This window comes from Malania oleifera, chromosome 1 (genome assembly GCF_029873635.1).
Source record: "Malania oleifera isolate guangnan ecotype guangnan chromosome 1, ASM2987363v1, whole genome shotgun sequence".
Lineage (NCBI taxonomy): Eukaryota > Viridiplantae > Streptophyta > Magnoliopsida > Santalales > Ximeniaceae > Malania > Malania oleifera.
Window position 1 is genome coordinate 134,243,126 of NC_080417.1, and position 24,900 is coordinate 134,268,025.

The 24,900-nt window shown below is 38.2% G+C and overlaps 1 protein-coding gene across 1 annotated transcript; it reads right to left on the reverse strand.

Annotated features, from left to right (window-relative positions):
- Positions 1–18,001: 18,001 nt before the first annotated feature.
- LOC131149060 (protein GRIM REAPER-like) lies at positions 18,002–18,472 on the reverse strand. The gene has a single exon (XM_058099127.1). The coding sequence runs from the start codon at positions 18,470–18,472 to the stop codon at positions 18,002–18,004; it is 471 nt and encodes a 156-aa protein (XP_057955110.1).
- Between the last annotated feature and the right edge of the window lie 6,428 nt (positions 18,473–24,900).

The window sequence follows — 24,900 nt, forward strand, 5'->3', positions numbered from 1 at the left end:
GTACCATCAGTTATCACCTAGGAAAAGCAAACGTGGTATCTGATGTGTTGAGCAAGAAGTCCAGGGAATCAACGTTGGCAACTATGAAGATCTAGTATTTGATCATGATGGATCTGGAGAGACTCGACATCGAATTAGTTGAAAGTGGTTCTTAGGCTCACATTGCCAGTTTAGTGGTGCAACCTATTCTACAGGAGAGGATTAAAGCCACCCATAAGGAAGACCCAGAGTTAGCAGAGGTGATAGACAGAGTACAGAGTGGTTAGGAGGAGGAATTCAATATTGCAGATGACGGGGATTTGTGGTTCCATTCCAGATTATGCGTTCCTGCCGATACTAATATCAGAAAGACTAGTTTAGAGGAGGCTCACAGATCTTTGTATACAGTTCATCCCAGTAATATGAAGATGTACAGGGATCTACAAGAGTCGTACTGGTGGAGTGGTAAGAAGAAAGAGATCGCCGAGTATGTAGCCCAGTGTCTGACATGCTAGAAGGTAAAGGCTGAGCACCAAAGGCCAGCAGGGCAGTTGTAGCCATTATTTATCCTAGAGTGGAAGTGGGATCATATATCTATGGACTTTGTGTCAGGATTGCTGACGACGTTACATGGTCAAAATGCCATTTGGGTGATTGTTGACCGTTTGACTAAGACTGCCCATTTTTTACCTATCAAGATTAGCTACTCCCTTAACCGTTTGGCTGAGATTTACATTCAGGAGATAGTTCGTTCTCATAGGGTGCCAATATTGATTGTATCATTTTGAGACCCGCATTTTACGTCACGTTTTTAGAGGAGTTTGCAAGAAGCACTAGGGTCTCAGTTATCGTGTAGCACGACATTCCATCCTCAGTCAGATGGGTAGATTAAGAGGACGATACAGACATTAGAGGATATGCTCCGAGCGTGTGCATTGGATTTTGGGGGTAGTTGGACTCAGTTAATGCCGCTGGTGGAATTTGCGTATAATAATAGTTATTAGACCAGTATTGGCATGACTTCGTTTGAGACTTTATACAGTAGGAGATGTCGTTCTCTTTTATATTGGGATGAAGTGGGAGAGCGGCGAGTAGTAGGGCCAGAGCTTGTTCAGCAAGCGTGTGATAAGGTGAGCTTATCAGAGACAGAATCAGTGCAGCTCAGAACCGACAGAAAAGTTATGCTGATAATCGCCGTAGGAATCTGGAATTTGATGTGGGTAATCATGTGTTTTTTAGGATAGCTCCGTTGAAAGGGGTTATGCGATTTGGGAAGAAGGGTAAACTTAATCCTAGGTTTAACGGTCCATTTGAGATTCTATATAAAGTAGGACCGGTAGCCTACAAGCAAGCTTTGCCACCTGTGTTGTCCAGGATCCACGACGTATTCCATGTTTCTATGTTGAGGAAATACGTCCCAGATCCTTCTCATATCATCAGTTATGGTGAATTAGAACTCAATGATTCATTGGTGTATGAGGAAGTGCTGGTACAGATTCTGGATAGGAAAGTGCAGGAGTTACGTAACAAGGAGATTCCTCGGGTAAAAGTTTTGTGAAGGAATCATACAGTTGAAAAGGCTTCTTGGGAATCTGAGGAGCAGATGAAGCAGAGGTATCCGCATTTATTCCAAGAAGTCTAATAAGGTAAAATGTAAGTAGTTAGATAGTATATCTTTTGCAGGTACATGTAAAGGTTAATTAGTAAGTGGTATTTTAGTTTTGGGGGAATTTTCTTTTGTATATGTAATCTCCTAAGACTCGGAATGTAACCATGGTATTCTTCCACCATAAGTGAGGGTAAGTAATAAAATAAGTAGACCATTTTCCTGTTAAGGGATGATGAGTTACGTGAACAGTAAATTTCGAAGACAAAATTTTATAAGAAGGGGAGAATGTAACAACCCAAAGAATAATGGTAATTAAATAATAAGAAGAAAAGGAAATGAAAATAGGAACAAAAGGAGGCAGTGGACTTTGTGTTCATCGACAAAGTTGCATTTTGGATGGGATAATCCCAAGAAATTTTCCGGGCCTCGTCAATGAACACAGGGGTTTCGTCGACGAAGGTTCTTCAGGATCTCGTCAACGAAGTTCCGTCTCATCGACGAGAAGATAGCAAGAGAGAATTTTTGGAAGTTTGAAATTCATTGAGGAGGGTTTAGGTTTGTCGACAAGTCTTCTTCCTGGCCTCGTCGACGAGATGACGTGGCTCGTCAACAAAGGCCACAGTTTAAATAGGCCTAAAATCCATTTTTGGCTAAAATTTTCTGCGCAGAACCTCTCTATCTCTCTCTCTCTCTCATCTTTTGGTTATATACCCTTCTTTCTTCGATTTTGGGCCGGAATTCCGCCGGTTCGAGGATCTGAAGCCACCACGACGCTCTTGGGAAAGTTCTCTGCAAGTTTACCGAGGCGGATCATCGGTGGGACTGAGTTGGAAACCATCCCAAATCCAGGGTAAGGCTTTCTACTCAGTATTTGCCTATTTGACAGTTGTAGAAAGTGTAGTATGTGTAGAAATACTAAACTTTAGTTCTGGGAAATGTCGTTTTCAGGGTGTTGAGCGAGGAACCTTGCGGGTGCAGGAGTATCTCTCTTAAGGGCTTTTCAGGACACAAGTAAGGGGATAAACTAAGCTAGTAATTTTGTGAAAATATGTATATTGTTACAACATTTGATTTCAGTAAAAATAAACATATATTTATATATGATTTATCTTTGGGAAACATTGCTGAAAATGATGGTATGTTAGATATATGAAAAACTTATTTCGTGTGGCATGAGTAGAAATTATAATGAAAAACTATTTTCTAGGAATGTGTTAATGATACGGATTTTTATAATGGAAAATCGGCGTACGGGCCGAGATTTTGATATATTTGTCAGCGTACGGGCCGAGTTATGTATGTGATTTTTCGGCGTACGGGCCGTGCTATGGATATGATTTGCCAGCGTATAGGCTGAGCTATGGATATGTTTGCCAGCGTACGGACCGAGCTATGGAAATGATTTACCACCATACGAGCTGTGCTATGAATATGATTTGCCAGCGTACGGGCAGAGCTATGATAAAATGTGAAATACCGGTGTACGGGCCGATGATTTTCATGATATACATATATATGAAAAATGATATGATTGATTTGATAATTAATGATATGAAATATCCATATATCACAGTTTCAGTATATGTTATATAATATCAGAACCTGGTTGACTTGGTCTAGGCTAGCATTTGCACAGTACCGTTATTATGTGTCCATGGTCATCATGATCATGATATTTGTGTTAATGCCGCTGTACGGAGTGGCGTGAGATTGGATGGTCGATGTGGTTTTTAAGAAGTGTGTGAGCGCCCCTGGTGTATGGACCAGGTTTAGCAGACCCATCAGACTTACAGACTGTACTTTTGACTTGGCAGTGGTCGGCCAACCATTGTCAGGTCCCGCCTTATGGCGACACAACCCAGTCATGTGGGGGTAATACATGACAACAACCAGCTAACCTACTAGGATTGTTTTCGTATTATTATTTATATGAAATGAATTATGCTATGGAAACCATTATGTTCTGCCATGTTTGATTATACATGTTTTCCCAAAAATGATGTATGAACAGTTTTACTTATTATGTTTATGATTATATGTATATCACAGAAAAGCTCATGTTGCCACACACTAGTGTTAGTTTATTTCCCTTACTGAAAGGTGTCTCACCCCAAAATTTTATAAACATTTCAAGAGCCCCTGATAAGAGAGCGGGTAAAGTCCCACTGATTTAGTACTATCGATCTGTCCTTCTAGAGGGGTAAGTATTTTGATAGGGTCGGATGTATTTTGTAGGATGACCCTAAGATATCTTTTGGGATGTGTACTGTGTGTATATAAATACCGTTGTTGTAGTAACGCTAGTATTGTGATGGATGATTCTGTATTTATGATATTAAAATTACATGTTTCTTGCTGCTTAGGCTTCCATTATGTGTTCTGATGTATTCCTGGTACCCATGGGTCCAGGTGGATTATGATCTGCTGAGTTTTGTGACATTGATTTTATTATATTATGAAAAAAATATGTGGAAATTAAGCGGATCGTCACGGGCATCCAAGTAAATGTCAGCAAGATAGACCCCATTCCAATGGCTGAACCTATTCACTCAACTGAAGGAACGAAACATGGTTACAAGCATTCTGGGGATTCCTGTCTTACCCCCTTTTCCGCGTTGGTACGACCCAGATGTCCGATGCATTTATCATGCCAATACTCCTAGGCACTCCATTGAGTGCTACTAGGCATTCAAAAACAAGGTGCAGACGTTGAGGGATGTAGGGTGGTTCGATTTTAATGATAAGCAGTTTGGAATTTAGAGCGATCATTTATCAGACCACAGGGAAGGCAGCAACAAGTGAGGGTTTGGGAGCCAAGAAGGGGCAGAGAGGCTTGCTGATGACAAAAATCCCGCCACAACCTGAACAAAGTAATTTGCTTTTCAACCACCAGATTAGAGAATCTTTGGCTATTCAACTTAGTTCATGTGATGCTTTTGTTATTTTTGTTTTTCTCTTGTAATCCTTTGACAATTCAATGAAATTATGCATTTTCATTATAAGTTCAACTGCCAAGATTTTGTTTTCTTGTGTTTCATGCTAAGATTAGGAAAACAAAAATACCAGTATTCATGAGCCATGAAAATGATGAGAACCCAAAAAGGGAGGATGAATAGATGAAACAATTTCCCTCGCCAAGAAGCATGAAATAGTGTCGTTTGTTCCATAAGTTTATGATGCTCACGACTTATATTTTGATCCAACGACAGATGGCCATTATTGGCTGACCAATCTTCCCACAAAAAACCTAAGCACTGATTTATCGCTTGTTACACCACTTGAGCCTGGATGACAAAACATTTCTTCTAAAAAGTCATTTTCCTAAAAATTAAACTAGGTTCGGGGTTTCAGGAGTCTGGAAAATTACATGAGACAATAATTGACTACCCAAAATGATGGGAGGTCATTTTTCTGCTACCTAGAAAGAAGATTGAGGAACGAAAGATTCCTTTGATAACCCCTTTGAGCTTAAAATATTCAATTCTTGTTTTAACTTGTCAAAAGATCACACCCCACCCTGGGGCAATTTTGAAAGGTTTAGTCCCAAAAGGAGATCGAATGAAAATAAAGTTAAAATTCTTCCATAAAAGAAAAAGCAAAAAGAAGAGCATGCAAGAAAAAAGAAAGAAAGAAATTAAGTGACATACATCACATGTGATCTTTGACCAATGATTACCTTTGATAATATCAACAAAATTTGAGCCTTATCATACCGTTTTCTTCAAAAACCTTTATTCCTAAGCCTACATTACAGTTCAAATGAAAGTACTGATCAGATTGGTATACATTGTTGTCTCAAATGATTTGTCAGACTCAATATCGGGTCTGAATTATGTAATGACCTGATCCTGAAAAGGTACGTAGGCAGCTTGTTCAAAAGGATAAGTTTGATCAATACTTTGCAACCCCGCCACAAACTGGGGCAAAAGATATCATTTGGGGAAGAGAATTTTGAACCTTAGTTTCCTTATTTTTCCAAGAACTCGTATCTTGAGGCCTACGTTTCATCCTGAGTCCTAAAGTCCATCTCGAGATCAAAATAGAGGTAAAAACTTCATTAAGCTATGGACAACGACCAGAACAAGGAAGTGTCAATGGTTCCCCATCAAAATACAAAAGGGGAATATTTCCTTCAACAAAATTGGGGCAATCAACAAAGAGAGAAAGTCAGTCATCCAGGCTGAAAGACCAGCATCAATATCACATGGCTTTTGAATAATGGTATAAAATTTTCCTCTCAGACATGAACATAGTAAAACATCTATCGTGTGCATATCCCCTTTTGACTTTGCAAATTGATTTCCAAAATTCATGATTTTTCATCGACAAAAACCTCTTCCGTCCTTCAAAAGCCCCAAAAGATGATCGGACAATCAAAGAAGTATCTCGCAAAGCTCGCTGATCTACTTGAGTCAATTTAGATATTTGTTTACTCAAACAAGATTTGAAGAGAAGGCCAGGAACAGTTACAGATGCATGTAATTGGGGCAAATCCCGTGAGGAGCTTCATTATAGTTAGCTTCGGTGTAACGACCTGCTAAATAATTTTCTTTTCTAATATACATATAAACTGATATTTACACTGCTCTATTAGCTGCTGATATAAATCTAGCTATAACCTAAGCAGCGAGAAGCTGAGTTCACATGAATTCACAACCACATATATACAATACAATACCAAAGTGCTAGACTATTCTCAAAATACACATATACCACTGAACAAGGCTATACAAAAATACTCTCTTCCTTAAAAGGACTCACCCTACTGACAGGGCAACACTGTAGCCCTTCTACCTGCGAGCCTAGTCTGCTCGCCTAACTAGATCACCTGAAAAATGTCAATCTATTAGGATGAGACAACGCTCGGTAAGACAAAATATACTATTGCTAGTGTATGGCAAGTGAGCTACATGCTTGTAAAATCTAATTTAGGAAAATACCATAAATAACACAACTAAATAAAACCTATATACCTGCTGCAAAATAAATCATACCTAGGTTGCTTAACATAAACTGATTTTTCTGAATATTTTATTCATAATACTGCTAATATCTATAGGTATGACTATTTTCTAAAAATCAGATCATACACATATATAATAACTGAAAAGATTCCTTGGATGGATAATTGAAAGTCATGATCTAACCCCTTATGACAGGGTTATGTGACCCGAAGGCGGGACCTAACCTATCTGGCCGACTAGGGTAAGTCAACTAAACTTCGACAGTCAGATTGGCCCCCTCAACCTATATCTGATGGGGAGCCTGTCCACAACATAGGCACGATCAATTTCTGAATACCGCATACTATCTAAGTAGTGATTGCACTCTGAATCTATTTATAGCTACGGTACCGTGCTCTGCTGGCGGAATATGGTCCATCAGGGTCTGATACTATATATAAATAACTGATATTTCTAAAATACTGCTTTTACCATGATTTTGTCACAACTGAAATAACCATAACATTATATAAACTGATCTGAATAAACTATAATAACCGAATATCTGAGGTGTCTGCATAACTAAATAACTGAAATATTTGATTAACTATAATAACTGAATGTTATGGTTCTGAAATTAGTATATCATAAAAATATAGGTTTCTATACGTATACTGTAAATCATGTTATTCTGAAAACTGTATAAATTATGTGCTGATCTAATATTAAACTCATGTCACACAACTAAATATCCATGTTATCGGCATTTGAAAACTATATTTATGATCTGAATAATAATTCAATGAAAACATATAATTTGTACTGAAATCATAATAAGGTTTCCTAGCATAGCATATTTCCCTTACTTGATTCATACTAAAATCCCCTACTGCGACGGGTCCTACACCCGCAGGGTTCCCCACTCAACACCTTGAAAACAAAATTTACAAGAACAAAATATCACTATTTCTTCGACTACTACATTTCCTATAACTGCTAGAAAGCCAAATATTGCATAAAAGACTTTACCCTAAATTTAGGATGAAATTCAACTTCGTCCCACGAACGATCCGCTCCGGCAGACTTGGAGAGAACTTTCCCAGGAGCGTTGTGGTGGCCTCAGATCATCAATCCGATGACTAACGGGGCCCAAATCGAAGAGAGAAGGGAAAGAAACCGTAGAGGAGAGAAAAAATAAGAATTTTGCTGATAATTTGAGTAAAAATTTGAGTTTAGGGCTATTTATACTATGGGCTTTGTCGACGAGTCACGTCACCTCGTCGACAATGTCAAGAGGCAATTCGTCGATGAACTCTCCCCTTCGTCGACAAAATTCATAGTCGCCCAAAACATCCTCTCGGTATCTTCTCGTCGACGAAGCACGCCTTCTTGACGAGCCTATATTGCCATGAAGCATTCGTCAATGAAATCTGCTGCTGCCTTTTTATTATTCCCATTTTTCCTCTCTTAATTATTTAAATACAATTATTCTTCGAGTTATTACATCCGGTGCCTTCGCGTCAGAATAGGAGTTAGAGGATGAAAGCTTGGCCATGATCAGCGGCAACTAGGGAAAATTTTGAGTTGAGCCTTACTATAGTCAATCCTGGTATCTTCACATCAGGGTGGAAGTTGAAAGAATGTTACTGGGGCAAATGACGCGTCGAATCTTTAACAAACCAATTCAGGGACCCTCATCTTGGATTGGAATTTAAAATGGCCAAAGTAAGAGTTGAGTTTGTCGATTATCGGTGCATTGGAAAAATAAAGTTTATGCTTCAACGTGCATTTTATGCATTGCATAAAGTAAATATACACTGCATACACATGGTGTCGTTCAACATGCATACGTCCTCGCATTCTAGATCACCGTTGGCAACATGCATACATATAGTCATAGAATACCATGCATTCATATTTATCCTATTAAATAGGTTTTTTTTTAAAAAAAAATTCTTCTGCATCCTTGTTTGAGTCATCCTTGTTTTTAGAATACTTGAAACTAGGGCAATTGATCTCAGGCATAGAATAACATACCTAGAAGCTGGGGCAATTGACCCCTGGCACAGAATGACATTACTTGAAACACCACTTTGAGACAGAGGCATAGGTCTCCGAATCCCAAAATACGTCATCAACATTCAAATGATCTTTTCTAGAATTTTCCCCATTTGCTTTAGTATTCAAGTTCATCCTGGTACGAGTTTGTCATTTGCTATAGTATTCGGGTTCATCTTGGTACGAGCTTGTCAATTGCTATAGTACTCAAGTTTATCCTGGTACGAGTTGTCACCTGCTATAGTATTCGAGTTTGTCCCAGTACGAGCTTTTCATTTGCTATAGCACTCAAGTTTATCTTGGTACGAGGTGTCACCTGCTATAGTATTCGGGTTCATCCCGGTACGATCTTGTCACTTGCTATAGTACTCAGGTTCGTCCTGGTACAAGTTGTCATTGCTATAGTACTCAGCTTCAACCTGGTACAAGTTGTCATTTGCTATAGTACTTAAGTTCATCCCGATACAAGTTGTCATTTGCTATAGTACTCAAGTTTATCCTGGTACGAGTTGTCACCTGCTATAGTATTCGGGTTCATCACAGTATGAGCTTGTCATTTGCTATAGTACTCAAGTTTATCTTGATACGAGCTGTCACCTGCTATAGTATTCGGGTTCGTCCCGATACGAGTTTGTCACTTGCTATAGCACTCTGGTTTATTTTGGTACGAGTTGTCACCCGCTATAGTATTTAGGTTCGTCCCGGTACGAGCTTGTCACTTGCTATATTACTCAAGTTTGTCCTAGTACAAGTTGTCATTGCTATAGTACTTAGGTTTGTCCTGGTACAAGTTGTCATTTGCTATAGTACTCGGGTACATCCCGGTACAAGTTGTCATTTTATATAGTACTCAGGTTTGTCCTGGTACAAGTTGTCATTTTCTATAGTACTCGGGATCGTCCCAGTACGAGTTGTCATTTGCTTTAGTATTCGGGTTCGTCTTGATATGAGTTTGTCATTTGCTATAGTACTCAGGTTCGTCCTAGTACGAGTTCTCATTTGCTATAGTACCCAGGTTTGTCCTGGTGCGAATCATCATTTACTATTGCACTTGGGTTTATCCCAATATGAGTCATCATATTCTCAAATCCAATACATCATAAAATTCACCCGACAAATCATTCCTAGCAAAAAAAAAAAAAAAACCTGATGATCAATTTGCTTTGGCCTAATAAAAATTTGCATCTTTTATCTTTATAGCCATGTTACTCTAAAATAATAGAGGAGCAGTCTCCACTGTTATTTTTAAGCTATAGTGTCTATAAAGAGGGGCAACTGTGGACATCCTAATTTTTACCAGGCCTTCTTGAAAAGACCTGGTATTGTAGGTTTGACTTCAAGTCTAAATTGGAACCCCAGTTGTTTCAACTTTGAGTCCTTTTCAAGATTAGAATCCCATTTTGAAATCCAGATAATCTCAAGATAATCTTGTAGTTTCAGGATTGATTCTCTATATTCTTGGAAAGTTTTGAGTCCCCTCTATGCTGAGCTTTTATAAAAATTTCTTTAGTTGTAAAATTAATCTCCCTTCTTAAATTTGAGGATCATGAAATAAACCGTGTATTTTCAAAATCAAGTCCAAATGCCAAACATTCTTAAAATGAGCCTTTTTTGTCTTAGAGTCAATTTCATTTTTCAAAATAAGTCCCAACGATCCAAATGAATTTTAAGTTTTTGAGGTCCTTAAATTAAATCCTTTTATTCTTTTCATTTTTGAAATGGGTTGCTCGATTTCAAATCTTTATTAGGTTTTTCAAATTTTGATGTTTAGATTTTTAATTTCAAAAAATTGAGTATCGTGTTTAATCTTGAAGTCACATTTTACTAACCGGATGCTTCTTAAAGGGGGTTTTGTCAACAGTGACATTTGGCTTCTAGGTTAAAATTGCAAACCTACAGAAGTGATGTCTCGTTTTTTTATTCATTTAGAAAGAGGGACACGTACCCCAACTATAATGTAGAGTACATGCATACAGGAAAAAATAAAAAATAAATAAAAAGATACGAAATATAAAATAAAATTCAGGGAAATAAAATGAAGGTGATACAGTAGGTTTCAGTACAGAACCATGTGTGGTACATCACAATGCTGGAAAATACAAAAAAACAAAAAAAAAATTACAAAAAAAAAAAATGCTCAGCAAATGCTTTGCCCCTCCATCCCTAAGATGCCACCTGGATTCTCCAAAGTTTCCTGTGCACAAAAGAGATAGCATGGTGGGTTGTTAAGAAAAGAAAATTAAAAAATAATAACAAAAATGAAGTCACATGGAGAGAATTGAATTATTCCCTGACAGTTTGTTGGTGGGGAAATCTGTTGGAATAATCGACGCTGGTGGGGGAAAATTGGCGCCAAATACCTCCCAAGCCTCCCTATAAATGTTGAAAGAAGAGAGTTATGGCAACAAATGGAGGAGTGCCAATCAGATTTTCCTTGGTTGGTCCTGGGTGATTTTAATGTTATTCAAATGGATACCGAAAGAATTGGTGGAAATCCAAGACCAATATTACCTATGAGGGAGTTTAATGACTGCTTACATCGTTGTAGTCTTTTTGATTTATCAAACACATGCTCATGTATGTCGTGGTGCAATGGCCATGAAAGGGTGGCTTGTAGTTGGGCTAAGCTTGATCATGTTCTTATTAATAATGTTTTTCCCAACCTATATGGTTCGGTTCAATTCAAATATCTGGGTCGTAAATCCTCAGATCATAGCCCTATGGTGGTGTATACAAATACATCATTCTCTATGTATGGCTCTACCCTATTTTGGTTCTTGAATATGTGGAGCTCATATGATATGTTTTTGTCATGTGTCAAAGATTCCTGGATCAGGAATGACTCGACTTCGGGTCTTTTGAAACTTGCTATTCGCCTTAAGAAAACTAAAGTTGCATTACGTGCATGGAATAAAAATGTTTTTGGGAGAGTGGGAGAAAACTTAAAAGCTCTCAAGGAAAGGATGGAATATCTAGAAAATTAGCTGCAAGTAGGTTTTTTTTTAGGACGTCCAAGCCGATTACTTGACTACTAAGTTGGAGATTCAGGTGTGGGAGAATAAGGAAGCATCTCGCCTATGACAAATTGCAAACAAAAAAAGGTTGATTGAGGGGGATTAAAACTCAAAATTCTTCCATTCAATTATCAATCAGAAGCGAAATAAGAGTCATATAGACCGTATGGTTCTAAACAACAGGAGGATATTGGAGGGTGCGGAAGCAATTCATAATGAAGCAGTTGTTTTTTTCCAGAATTTTCTTTCAGAGTGTTTAGCGGTTAAACCATGCGATCTCTCTGAGTTAATTCAAAAGCAAATTTTAGATGTTGATAATAATTTCCTCTGTGTCGAACCGACAGAAGAAGAAGTTAAAAGAGCGATGTTCTCTATTCCCAAAGAAAGCAGTCCGGGATCGGATGAATTTGGCTCTGAATTTTATAAATCTTGCTGGGATATTGTAAAATAAAAAAAGATGTCTTGGATGCGGCAAAGGATTTTTTTCAGGGCACTACCCTTTCCAAGTTTTTTTTCTCTTCGTTTATTGTTTTAATTCCAAAGGTGGATAATCCTTCTAACTTTGATAAATTTCAGCCTATTAGTTTATGCTCTGTGGCTTATAAAATTCTTTCCAAGATTATTTTTTTTTAGACTAACTGAGGTTGTTGATAAGTTGGTCTCGCATAAACAAGATGCTTTTATTCCCGTGCATAGTATTTTTGAAAATATTACGCTTGCTCAAGAAATGATTCAGTCTTTGCACAAAAAAAATGGCTGGCGGCATTGTGATGGTAAAACTCAATATGGCTAAGGCTTATGATAGAGTGAATTGGAATTTTCTTCTGGAGGTTCTTAAGGTTTTTGGTTTCTTTGAGAGGTTTTGCAAGCTCATAAAAAATTGTGTAGAGCCCCCTTGGTTTTCTGTTATGATGAATGAAACTTTTAAAGGATTTTTTCAATCTACGAGAGGCTTGTGGCAAGGGGATCCACTCTCTCCTTATTTATTCATCATAATGGAGGAGGTTTTAATAAGGTTGCCTGGGAAAAACTATGAGACAAGTTAGATTGGTCAATTTAATCATCTGATTGGGGCCCCATTGGTTTCACATTTGTTATATGCGGATGATATTCTTATTTTTGCGAATGGTGGGAAGAGGTCTATTAGAAATTTAGTTTACGCTCTGGAAATGTATGAGAAGTGGTCGGGTCAAAAAATCAGTAAGACAATGTCAGCATTATTCCTTTCGAAATACATCACTCCTACTCGGAAACGTGGTTTATTGAGAATCACGGGTTTCATGAAAAGTAAATTTCCAGTTACATATTTGGGTGCGCCTTTGGTTTCTTGAAAATTGTCTTCTAGGACATTGGAGCCTCTTGTGGAGAAGATTAGAAAGAAAATTGTAGGGTGGAAATCTAAGTTGCTCTCGCAAGGTGGAAGATTGATTTTATTAAGACATGTATCGTCTAGCATGCTTATTCATTTTATGTCTGTTATTAAGGTTTCGCAGGTCACTTATTCTTACATTAATTCTCTTCTTTCTAATTTTTTATGGGGAGAGGTAAAAGATAAAAAGAAGATTCATTAGCGCTCTTGGGGGAAAATTTGTAAACCTACCTCTGAAGGGGGTATGGACCTGAGAGATCTTAAGGAAGTTCAGAAATCTCTTCTCATGAAATTTGCCTTCAGATTGCTCACCTCTAACAATCTATGGGTAGGTTTTTTCGAGAACAAATATTGCAAAAATGATCATCTATTAACAAGGAAGGGGAGACCAAATGACTTTCGGTTCTAGAAATCAATTATGGCCATCATTCTAGAAGTTATGGATAATGTTAAAATTTTGGTGAGAGGTGAGAACTCTTCTTTTTGGTTCGACAGGTGGCTGTCATCAGGCCCGTTATCTATGAGTATTAATGATATTTTGAACAAGAAACTGTGTATTAAGGATTGCTAACTGACTAATAATTGGAACTCTGATATATTACTGGAATTGGTTGGTGCCGATAAAACAATGGAAATTTTACATCAGGCGTTGATTGGTAAAAGTGGGCAGGATATTTTTTTTCTGGAAGCCTACCCCTGACGGTAATTTTTCTACAAAAATGGCTTGGGAGGTAGTGAGGAGCAGAAGTGATAATTTGTGTGGAATGACTGGTTTTGGCATTCTTTATTACCCAGAAGAATCTCAATGTGTTTATGGAGAGCCTGGTTTAGATGTTTGGTTGTAAATGATAGAATTCAGGCCAAAGGAATATCGATGACTTTGGCTTGTGATTGCTGCGTTCAGAGAAGTCAAGAAAACATTGATCATATTCTTTCTTTAGATGAGGTGGCTTCAAAGGTTTGGCGTCGGGCTGGTGTGGTGTTGGGGATTCCTTTCCAACGTTCCCTTCCTTGGAAAAATAGAATGACAAATTGGTTTCACTGTACTAAAAAATCGTCTATTAAAGGTATTTTAATCGAGTTGATTCCGTGTTTGATTACGTGGTGCCTCTGGAATCGAAGATGTAAAATAAGAATGGAAGGAGTTTATCAAAGTGCAAATCAGATGTGGAAAAGTGTTCGATTATGGGTTAGTTTTATAGCTGAGAGCACCAATTCTTTTCAAAAATTAAAGAAGTCGGACATTACAATTTTGAATGAGTTTCAAATTAAGCACTAAGGAGTTTGCGACAAGCCTAGAAAAATTATTTCGTGGGTTAAACCTATAGTGATCCTAAATAATAATAATAATAATAATAATAATAATAATAATAATAATAATAATAATAATAAATTTTAAATTAAATTAAATTAAAATTAAAAAAGAAATTAATTAATTAATATTATTAATTAAATAATATAATATAATAATAATATAATATTATAATGATATAAATATATATATATATATATATATATAATTTTATAATGGTATAAGCTTCCTGGAAGCTTCTTTGTTTCACCTTCAAATCCAATCTGAAATTGGATTCCTGCGTAGGCGGAGCTCTTAATTTCTCTCTTAGGCTCTGTTGCTTCTTTAGCTCCTCCGTTCCTCTCTCCCACTCTCCTCCACCACGTCTCCGATATTCAGTTGATCAAAAATTCGAAAATACCGTTGGACTCTGCTCCCTGCTACCGACATTTCTACCGGAGCGGATTTGTCGTGGGAGCGACGTAGGTATATCTCCTAGGGTAAGACCAAATCTCAAACTTATCTCAATTTCTCTTAAACTCTAAGCCCCATTAACGAACGAAAATTGTCAGGAGACTCGTGGAGAGATTCTCTACAATCTAACCGTAGCGGGTTTTCAAATTGGAGTTCCAGAGTACCAATCCTAAATCGGGGGTAAGTTTGATAATTTAGGCTTTTATTAGGCTATTTAGGGTATTCAAAACTTAGTAAAAGTTATTCTAGGAATTATGATGAATAATATGGTGAAATTTGAATTTTAGGGTTTAGGGGTTTTTGAACACCTGGGACGTAGGCCAGGGTGTTAGCGGGCTTTTTCAGGAATCAAGTAAGGGGATTAAGTTAAGTCAAAAATTTTATTTAATTTGAACCGATTAAATTAATTAATTAATTTATTTGTTTGTTTATTCATTTGGGAATTTAAATGCTATTTTGAAAACCAACCGTTCAAAATGGATTTTACAAACTTAGGATATATGGTATGATATTTTTGAATAAAATGAACGGTGGAAAGCTTGTTTGTTTATATGGATTTGTTAAAATGTGAAAAATCGTGTGGCAGATAATTTAATTTGTATGGATTATTGTATATTTGGATTTGAGATTTTGAAATACTGAATTGTCTGTGGAATACAAAATTGTTTGAGAAATACTGAAAATGCTTGTGAAAATACTGGAATTATTTATGAAATGTAGGAGTTTGAACTAACGGCCAATGGCCGGGTGTTATTTGATTGGCCAAGGGCCAGAATTATTATTTGACGGTCGAGGGCCGAGTTTTAATTGATGGCTATATGCCGGGTTATATTTCGTGGCCAAGGGCCAGGTGTTTGGAATAACAAAAAATATATATGAATTAATATTTTAAACGGTGATTTCTATTATCTAAATTGCATGATATGCTTTAGGAACCCTGGGGACTAATGTATTATGAGTACGGTACCGTTGCTAGTTAGACCATGTGCACCCACACTGTCTAGATATAAGTGTAGGGGATCCAACCGACTGCCTGCGTGAGGTTGAAGTAAGGGCGTCGGACCTACAGCGTTGTTGTGGATGCCTGCAGATGTGTTTGCAGAGGATGTTGTATTTGACTTTGTTTGGGATGATCACGTAAGTTTAGTCCAGCCTTCGGGCCATGCCATGGGGAAAGTAAATGACGTGCTTGTCACAGGGAGTGTCTTATATGCATATTTGTTAATTTATGTGAATACGAATAATTAATAAGATAATTTAGAGCGCTTGTTGAGAAAGGCGAGTGCCCTAATAGCAGTAATGGTATTAGAGTAGAGGGAAGCTACTTGTATGAGCGGGTAATCTTCCCTATCCTCGACTAATTAAGTGTGTGAGCTAAATGCATGCTAACCACACACTGACATTAACTTAGTTTTTCCCTTACTGAGCTGTGTCTCACCCCTACTTTATAAATTATCTTTTCAAGAAATCCTAGAGATCGGGTCTAGCAGGCTAGAGAAGCCGGGCTAGAGGTGTAAAATTAAGTAGGTGGTGTGTAGATAAAGATTTTATTTTTGTTTAGTTTTATGGGATGCAATTATGTGAAAATGAATATATTTGTGTATAAAGATAGTTAGAACTCTAGTAATGTAATTTGAGGATTTTATATTTTATTTCTACTACGTATGTATGTTATATATTTGATGAATAAGGTATCAGATACACTGACGTCACTAAAGTAGCACTTCGGTCCCACATAATGGGTCGGGGTCATTACAAAACCTCTAACAGGATGGATAAAACTTAATTGTAATGGGAGTTGTAGGGGCAATCCGGGTACTTCAGGAGGTGAAGGAATTATTTGGGATTGCCATGACATGGCAAAAGTTTCAAGTTATTTTGATAATGGTATGAATAATAATGCAAAATTAAAAGCAATTAGGGAAGGAATTCCTTTGTGCAAACGTTTGCATTATTTAAATGTGATTATTGAAAGTGACTTGCAAATTGTAGTTGATTGGCTTCGGAAAGGTAGATGTACTTTGTGGTATCTTTGAGATTTTTGAGAGAAGCTTGTGGTGGAGTTAGAAGGAGTGAACGTCATGGTGATACATCAATATAGGGAAGGCAATAGTGCGGTTGATTTTCTTATTAAAGAATGAGATATGGAAAACAATGTAATCGGCAATAGTGTGGTTGATTTTCTTGTTAAAGAAGGAGAAATGGAAAACAATGTAATCTACGAATAAAAAAACCTTCTACCACGTTATATGAAAGGTATTTTCCAGATGGATAGGTGGCGTCTCCTTTTCGTTCGTCGTTAGTTCAACTCTAGAGTTTTGTTTGGTGAATTTTGATTTGTTTTTTGTTGTATTTATGTTTTTATCTTCTTTGTTAGTTATGTTTTGTTTTGTTGTCCTGATTTGGTTGGTTGCTGGTGTTATTTTTTGGGAGGGTTTTTCTGTAATCTCCCTTTTGCTTATCTTGTAACCACGATATTTTCCGCCAAAAGCGAGGGTATATTAATAAATAAATGGAGGTGCCACCATCTTTTAGTAAAAAAACAAAAATAAAATAAAATAAAAAGTGTGAACTACATATTCTCCGTGGTCTTGGGCGTTGTTTGTGACACAAGAGGCCATTTTTGGAAAAGTTGAGGTGAGTAATGCTAGAGGGTGGGAAGGAGGAGAGTGGCAACCATAGCCACTGCTCACTACAGAAAGTTGGAGGGGCTGTGCGGTGGCCGGAGAAGATGGAATTAATATTGATTAGGACCAGGAATATTGATTGAATATATTTTAGTTGGTTGGTGATGCAAAATTTTTGGGTAATGAAAATTTTTGAATATTGTAAAGTTTCATATTTTGTTTAGTATGGATTGTATAGTATTTTTTTTACAATATTTCAATTTTTGGTTTTTAATTTCTTTTTTTTTTTTGAAAAATCTAATGAACTCATAATATATAAGAACTAACATTTTAGAAGGATTCATATTCAGATGTCTAATCTGAATAATTGTTAAACAAACTTTAAGTATTCAATACGAATAGTTCAATCTGAATTTCAATTGTGTTCACCGATTCAAAACTTAATTCAGATTTCATAACTAAATACTTAACTTTATCAAATAGCACCTTTTTTTCTTAATCAAATCAATGTATTTACGTAACAAATTAAGGTACATATAATATATACTAGCCCACTAAAATTAGACAAAAAAAATGACAATAAAAGAAATCTTTGTGCATGGACTCCTAGTCTATACGTATAAATGTTTTAGTGAATTCATGAAGCATATCCACAAGAACTGTTCTCACATTTAACTCCCGGAGCGCATGCTTTGTTGCACTTGCCACAGTGAAGAGGATCGAAACCTACGTTGGTGCATTTACCCCCACAGCAAAGTTGTCCAAAACCACACTTGTGCCCGCACCTTCCGCAATTGTTCCTGTCTCGAAGAACATTGCGGCAATGACTCTTACAGCAAAAAAGACGGCTAGCACCATTGTTTGCCGAAATCCCATTACATATGTTGTTACTAACATCACAGTGTGTACCTTTCTTTATGATACTCGCTAAAAATCGACCTCTCAAGGATCCAGTATTGACAAATGGAGTGTCGATTACGTACTCTTCATAGTCTTCGGCATCGGCAGCTATCAAAGAGGTCATTGGAGAGGGGGAGGCTGCTAGTAATGTGAGAGGGAGGGTAAGGGTGAGAAGGATGGCTGTGAGCCGGAAGAGAGTGGCAGCCATATTCACTACTGAAAGTTTTTGGAGTGGTGGTGAGCTTAATTGAGGAGATGGAGGAGAATGGTTATTGTGTTTTTCCAGTTGGTGGGTGTAAGCCAAGGGGAATGGTGGGTATTTAAAGCTTGAGATTTTGGGATAAAAAATTTCCTCTTGGGAGGGAATTATTGGGAAGTGGTAATTCCACGAGTTGCCAAGTATCCCGGAGGCCAAGTGGTCGTTGCATTAGTGAAGTATAGTGAGTGGGGTTTGGCAATTTGCAGAGCTGCACATTCTTGGTCAACTTCAAAATCCAAAAGCCTTGGTTAAGTTTGCTTGTGCTTTGTAAGAACAACATGTGCTCTACTGAATTATTGCGTGTGCTTTTATATTTTTGTGTTTCGGGTTCAAGTTTGTGTCGTTTTGAATAAAGTATACTACAAAATTATGCTAATTTTTTTTTAAACGTAGAAAAATATAAATTTAAGGCTTGAAATCTATATTTCTAAACATTATCATATTTTTTTTGGTTTAGATTTGAATTTTTATAGAATTGGACAAACTCAATGCTAATTTACTTTAAAATTTGTCCAAATATATGCAAATTCAAATTCATAACCAAAATCCGTGATTATAAACATACTTTATATTTGGATTGCCTTTGGATTTGAATAAAATATAATACAAAATTGTATTATCTGTTAAAAGAGATGGTCAATGATTGCATATATTGATAGAAAATGATTTATATAGTAGACCCCACCTAATGAGACTTAAGGTTTGGTTTTGTTGTTGTTGTACAAAATTATTTTAAACTTTGTTTAAATCCACCTAAGAAATATGGTAAGAGAGATATTTCATTGCTTATAACATCTCCCTTATTGCTTTTTAAACTTTTATCATTATTAGATTACAATATCTAAAAGTTTAATTAACTCTTAGTTAGGTTGTGGGTCTTAACAATCCCCGCACGTGCAACTTGACAACACGTGAAGTGATGAGCCAATAAATAAAACTCATTACAAGAAAGTATATTAAATTTTGAATGTCATACAATAAAAACTGGCGACAAAACTAAAACCTAAGATCTCTTGGTAATGTAACTCAAATATTATGTTAGATTCCCACTTTACCTAAAAGTTCATATTTTGTTGCACTTGTTACTATAAAAAAATCATGTTTGGTGTAAGCATTTCCGCAACAAAGTTATGAAGTCACACTTGTGTTTGCATTGGCAGTAATTGCTCTGGTTTAGAAGGAGATTCCAGTAATGATTCTTGTAGCAAAATAGGTGGTTTGCTGGCCAGCCTAGCCTAGAGGTTGTTTTGCGCGATCCCATTGCATATATTATTATCAAAATCACAATGTGCGTACACCTTTTTTTCATAATACTCATTAAATTTGATCCCTTATGTCCATTTCGAACTTGAGAAAATATCAGGAAAAGGAAAAAAAATATCAATAGCCTACTAAGAGAAATGAAAAAGAAAATAAAAGATATGTCAAATTTGTAAATAAAAATTTAATTTTACACATCATTAATGTTTCATTTTTTTTTATTTTTAATCATTTTTGTTGCAACGTCCGGGAGAAGGGTCGTGAATGGTAAGAAATAATAATATTGAAAATTTGATGGAATCGTCACTAATCTGTCATTTACCTAGGTGTGGGTAGTTCATCTAACTACTACTTGTTAGTTGGTCTCTAAACTAATCATAGGCTAAGGAACCAGTAGTTTCGGTGTGCATTTACTAGAGTTGGGATCAAGAGTTCAGTTACATGAGGGTAAGGTACTAAAACCCCTTACACACTAGTTCCACGAATAGTGTTTAATTAATTATGAATTATCCTTAAATTGTATCTAATGGTCTTTAATTAACTGTAAAAAAAAAAAAACAAATAAATAAAAATTTAAACTAAAAATGAAAATCATAATGCGACTTAGGAATGTCTAATAATTGTCGACACCCCAATTTTAACCAGGCCTTTCCGAGGAGACCTCATGTCAAAACCTTTCCACATGGTTTGTGGACCCCACTTCTCCTGGTACGCTAGCTCGGATTCCTACATCCGATGCACGTTACCTCTTTTGGCATGCTTGTGCCTGCTAGCTCGGGTCCCTATAACCCTTAAATGGCTTGTGGACCCCACACATCTTTTTAGGTCCCACATGGCTTGTGGGCCCCACATATCTCAAATTGGGCCCCACACGGTTTGTGGACCTCACTTCTCCTGGTACGCTAGCTTGGATTCCTACATCCGATGCACGTTACCCTCTTTGGTACGCTAGCTCGGATTCCTACATCCGGTGCACGTTACCCCCTTTGGTACGCTAGCTCGGATTCCTACATCCGATGCACGTTACCCGCTCTAGTACGCTAGCTCGGATTCCTACATCCAATGCACGTTACCTCTTTTGGCATGCTTGTGCCTGCTAGCTCGGGTTCCTATAACCCTCAAATGGCTCGTGGACCCCACGTGGCTCGTGGGCCCCACATATCTTCATTGGGCCCCACATGTTTGGTGGGCCCCACCTCTCTTGGTACGCTAGCTCGGATTCCTACATCCGATGCACGTTACCCTCTGGTACGCTAGCTCGGATTCTTACATCCGATGCACGTTACCCCCTCTGGTACGCTAGCTCAGATTCCTACATCCGATGCACGTTACCTCTTTTGGCATGCTTGCGCCTGCTAGCTCGGATTCCTACATCCGGTGCACGTTACCCCCTCTGGTATGCTAGTTCGGATCCACATATCCGGTGCCTTGCTAGCTCGGGTTTTTGTAACCCTTAAATGGCTTGTGGACCCCACACATCTTTTTAGGTCCCACATGGCTTGTGGGCCCCACATATCTCAAATTGGGCCCCACACGGTTTGTGGACCCCACTTCTCCTGGTACGCTAGCTTGGATTCCTACATCCGATGCACGTTACCCTCTTTGGTACGCTAGCTCGGATTCCTACATCCGGTGCACGTTACCCCCTCTGGTACGCTAGCTCGGATTCCTACATCCGATACACGTTACCTGCTCTGGTACGCTAGCTCGGATTCCTACATCCGATGCACGTTACCTCTTTCGGCATGCTTGTGTCTACTGGCTCGGGTTCCTATATCCCTTAAATGGCTTGTGGACCCCACACATCTTTTTAGGTCCCACATGGCTTGTGGGCCCCACATATCTCAAATTGGGCCCCACACGGTTTGTGGACCCCACTTCTCCTGGTACGCTAGCTTGGATTCCTACATCCGATGCACGTTACCCTCTTTGGTACGCTAGCTCGGATTCCTACATCCGGTGCACGTTACCCCCTCTGGTACGCTAGCTCGGATTCCTACATCCGATGCACGTTACCTGCTCTGGTACGCTAGCTCGGATTCCTACATCCGATGCACGTTACCTCTTTCGGCATGCTTGTGTCTACTGGCTCGGGTTCCTATATCCCTTAAATGGCTTGTGGACCCCACACATCTTTTTAGGTCCCACATGGCTTGTGGGCCCCACATATCTCAAATTGGGCCCCACACGGTTTGTGGACCCCACTTCTCCTGGTACGCTAGCTTGGATTCCTACATCCGATGCACGTTACCCTCTTTGGTACGCTAGCTCGGATTCCTACATCCGGTGCACGTTACCCCCTCTGGTACGCTAGCTCGGATTCCTACATCCGATGCACGTTACCTGCTCTGGTACGTTAGCTCGGATTCCTACATCCGATGCACGTTACCTCTTTTGGCATGCTTGTGTCTACTGGCTCGGGTTCCTATAACCCTTAAATGGCTTGTGGACCCCACACATCTTTTTAGGTCCCACATGGCTTGTGGGCCCCACATATCTCAATTGGGCCCCACACGGTTTGTGGGCCCCACTTCTCCTGGTACGCTAGCTCGGATTCCTACATCCGGTGCACGTTACCCCCCTCTGGTATGCTAGTTCGGATCCACATATCCGGCGCCTTGCTAGCTCGGGCTTTTGTAACCCTCAAACGGCTTGTGGACCCCACATGGCGCGTGGGACCCACACATCTCCAATGGGCTCCACACAGCTTCTAGAACCCTCATATTATTATTATTATTATTATTATTATTATTATTATTATTATTATTTATTTATTTATTTTAATTTGTCAAATGCAAGCATACTTTGTTCCCCCATCATCACTCACCACATGTCATGTTTCCTCCCTTTATCAATCTTCCCATACTATATTCCCTTCATAATTCTTCATCCCATACTTTGTCCCCCCATCATCACTCACCACATGTCATGTTTCTTCCCTTTACCAATCTTCCCATACTATATTCCCTTCATAATTTTTCATCCCATACTTTGTTCCCTCCATCATCATTCACCACATGTCATGTTTCTTCCCTTTATCAATCTTCCCATACTATATTCCCTTCATAATTCTTCATCCCATACTTTGTTCCCCCATCATCACTCACCACATGTCATGTTTCTTCCCTTTACCAATCTTCCCATACTATATTCCCTTCATAATTCTTCATCCCATACTTTGTCCCCCCATCATCACTCACCACATGTCATGTTTCCTCCATTTATCAATCTTCCCATGCTATATTCTCTTCATTATTCTTTATCCCATACTTTGTTCCCTCCATCATCACTCACCACATGTCATGTTTCTTCCCTTTACCAATCTTCCCATACTATATTCCCTTCATTATTCTTCATCCCATACTTTGTTCCCTCCATCATCACTCACCACATGTCATGTTTTCTCCTTTTATCATTCTTCCCATGCTAATTTCCCTTCATCATTCTTCCTCCCATACTTGGTTCCCCCCATCATGACTCCCCTATGTCTTCTTTCCTATGCTTGCCCCAAGCTAAGCCTATAAATAGCCCTCTCATTTCAAGCACAAAGGAGGAGCTCTTGGTGGTGGTAAGGAGAAGATTTCAAATATTGAAGTTTTCTATCACAAGTTTGTGAAGTTAGTCTTTTTTTTTAGTAAAAATCAAGAGGTCGACTAATCCCGTTTCCTATCGGTGTTGAGTCACTCCATTTGAAGAAGGCACCCCGTAGTGCCTCAAATCAGAGCTCAAGAACAACTCTCGGGAAGACGTTGTAGAGCGGCCCTAGTAGACTCATCAACAGGAAAAGAAGACCGGAGCAGAGGAAAACGAAAGAAGATCAAGCGATCGATTGATCCCTTTTCCTACCGGTACCGGGTCACTCCATTTGAAGAAGGTATTCCCTAGTGCCTCGAGTCGGAACTCAAGAACAACCCTCGGGAAGGCGCTGTAGACTAACCTTGCGGATTCACAGACAGGAGAAGAAGACCGAAGGAGAGAAAGACGATAGGTAAGACCAATGAACTTTCTCTTCCTATGTTACATTTCCATCCCCCTTTCCCTAATCGGCCTCTGTTGGTTTATTTGACTTATTTCACTTTTCTTTACTTTAAATAGCTTCCTTTTAACTCATAAAAAAAAAATAAAAAATAAAAAAATTTTCATAAAAGACACAAAAATTCAGAAAAAATTTTCAAAGAAAATTCAAAAATTTTTAAAGCTTTGAAACTTATTTACCTTTGAAAATTTTTGAAGAAAATCCAAGAAAGTTTCTAACATGTTTGGCAAAGGTTAGATTTGTTTCCCTACATTCAAGATTTTCAAAAATACATTCTAAAGGCATATCTTTAAAACCATGACTTTCGTGATTGTTGTCTAAATTCTGTTGTATTCGGAAGGACATTGGAAGATTCCGGAAAATCATTGGTCTCGACCAAGACCTTAAACTGGTTTTTCCCCCCCCACACTGGTCAACGTTTGACCGGCTCACCATTCCCAAACTGGTTCACCCCAGTTTTCTCCATTTCGCTTGTATATTATTGTTGTATCCCTCAATTCACAAAAATCATGAAATTTTCAAAAATTCCAAAAGTATTTTCACATTTTGGTTTCAATTGATTTCATTTGTGTTATTTTGAAAATTCGGGAAAAATATCAAAAAATCATTTTCACACTTAGGAAAAATCACAAAAATATCTTTTTAGGCCAACCAACACGTGGCTCTTCTCATTCGCCCCCAACACAGCGCAAAAGTCCGACTTTGGGCCACCCGCAAAAGGACAACTGATCACCACACTATTTGTTTTATCCATATACGGATCACACTGATTGGTGCCTGTCCAAAAAAAATTGATCCAGGTCACATGTTGACCAAGCCACTGTCGGTGGAAGAAAGGCCACTAAACACTGGGCAGCGGTCCTCAACCGCGGACGATTGTTAAAGTTGGAATTTTAAAATTAATCCGCAAGGATGGAGGCTTGGATTTGGCCACGTCATTGATCCCATAGCCCATACACCACAGCCAGCAAATCGGACACACTGAGCAAACGTGGCACCGCGGTCCTCAACCGTCACCCTGACAAAAAACAAAAGAAAAAAGAAGAAAAAAAAAAAGATTTGTGTTTTCACAAATGAAAAA

What these genes read in the sequence shown, in the direction of transcription:
- LOC131149060 (XM_058099127.1), bottom strand. Translation starts at nt 18,472, where the DNA reads ATGGCTGCCACTCTCTTCCGGCTCACAGCCATCCTTCTCACCCTTACC.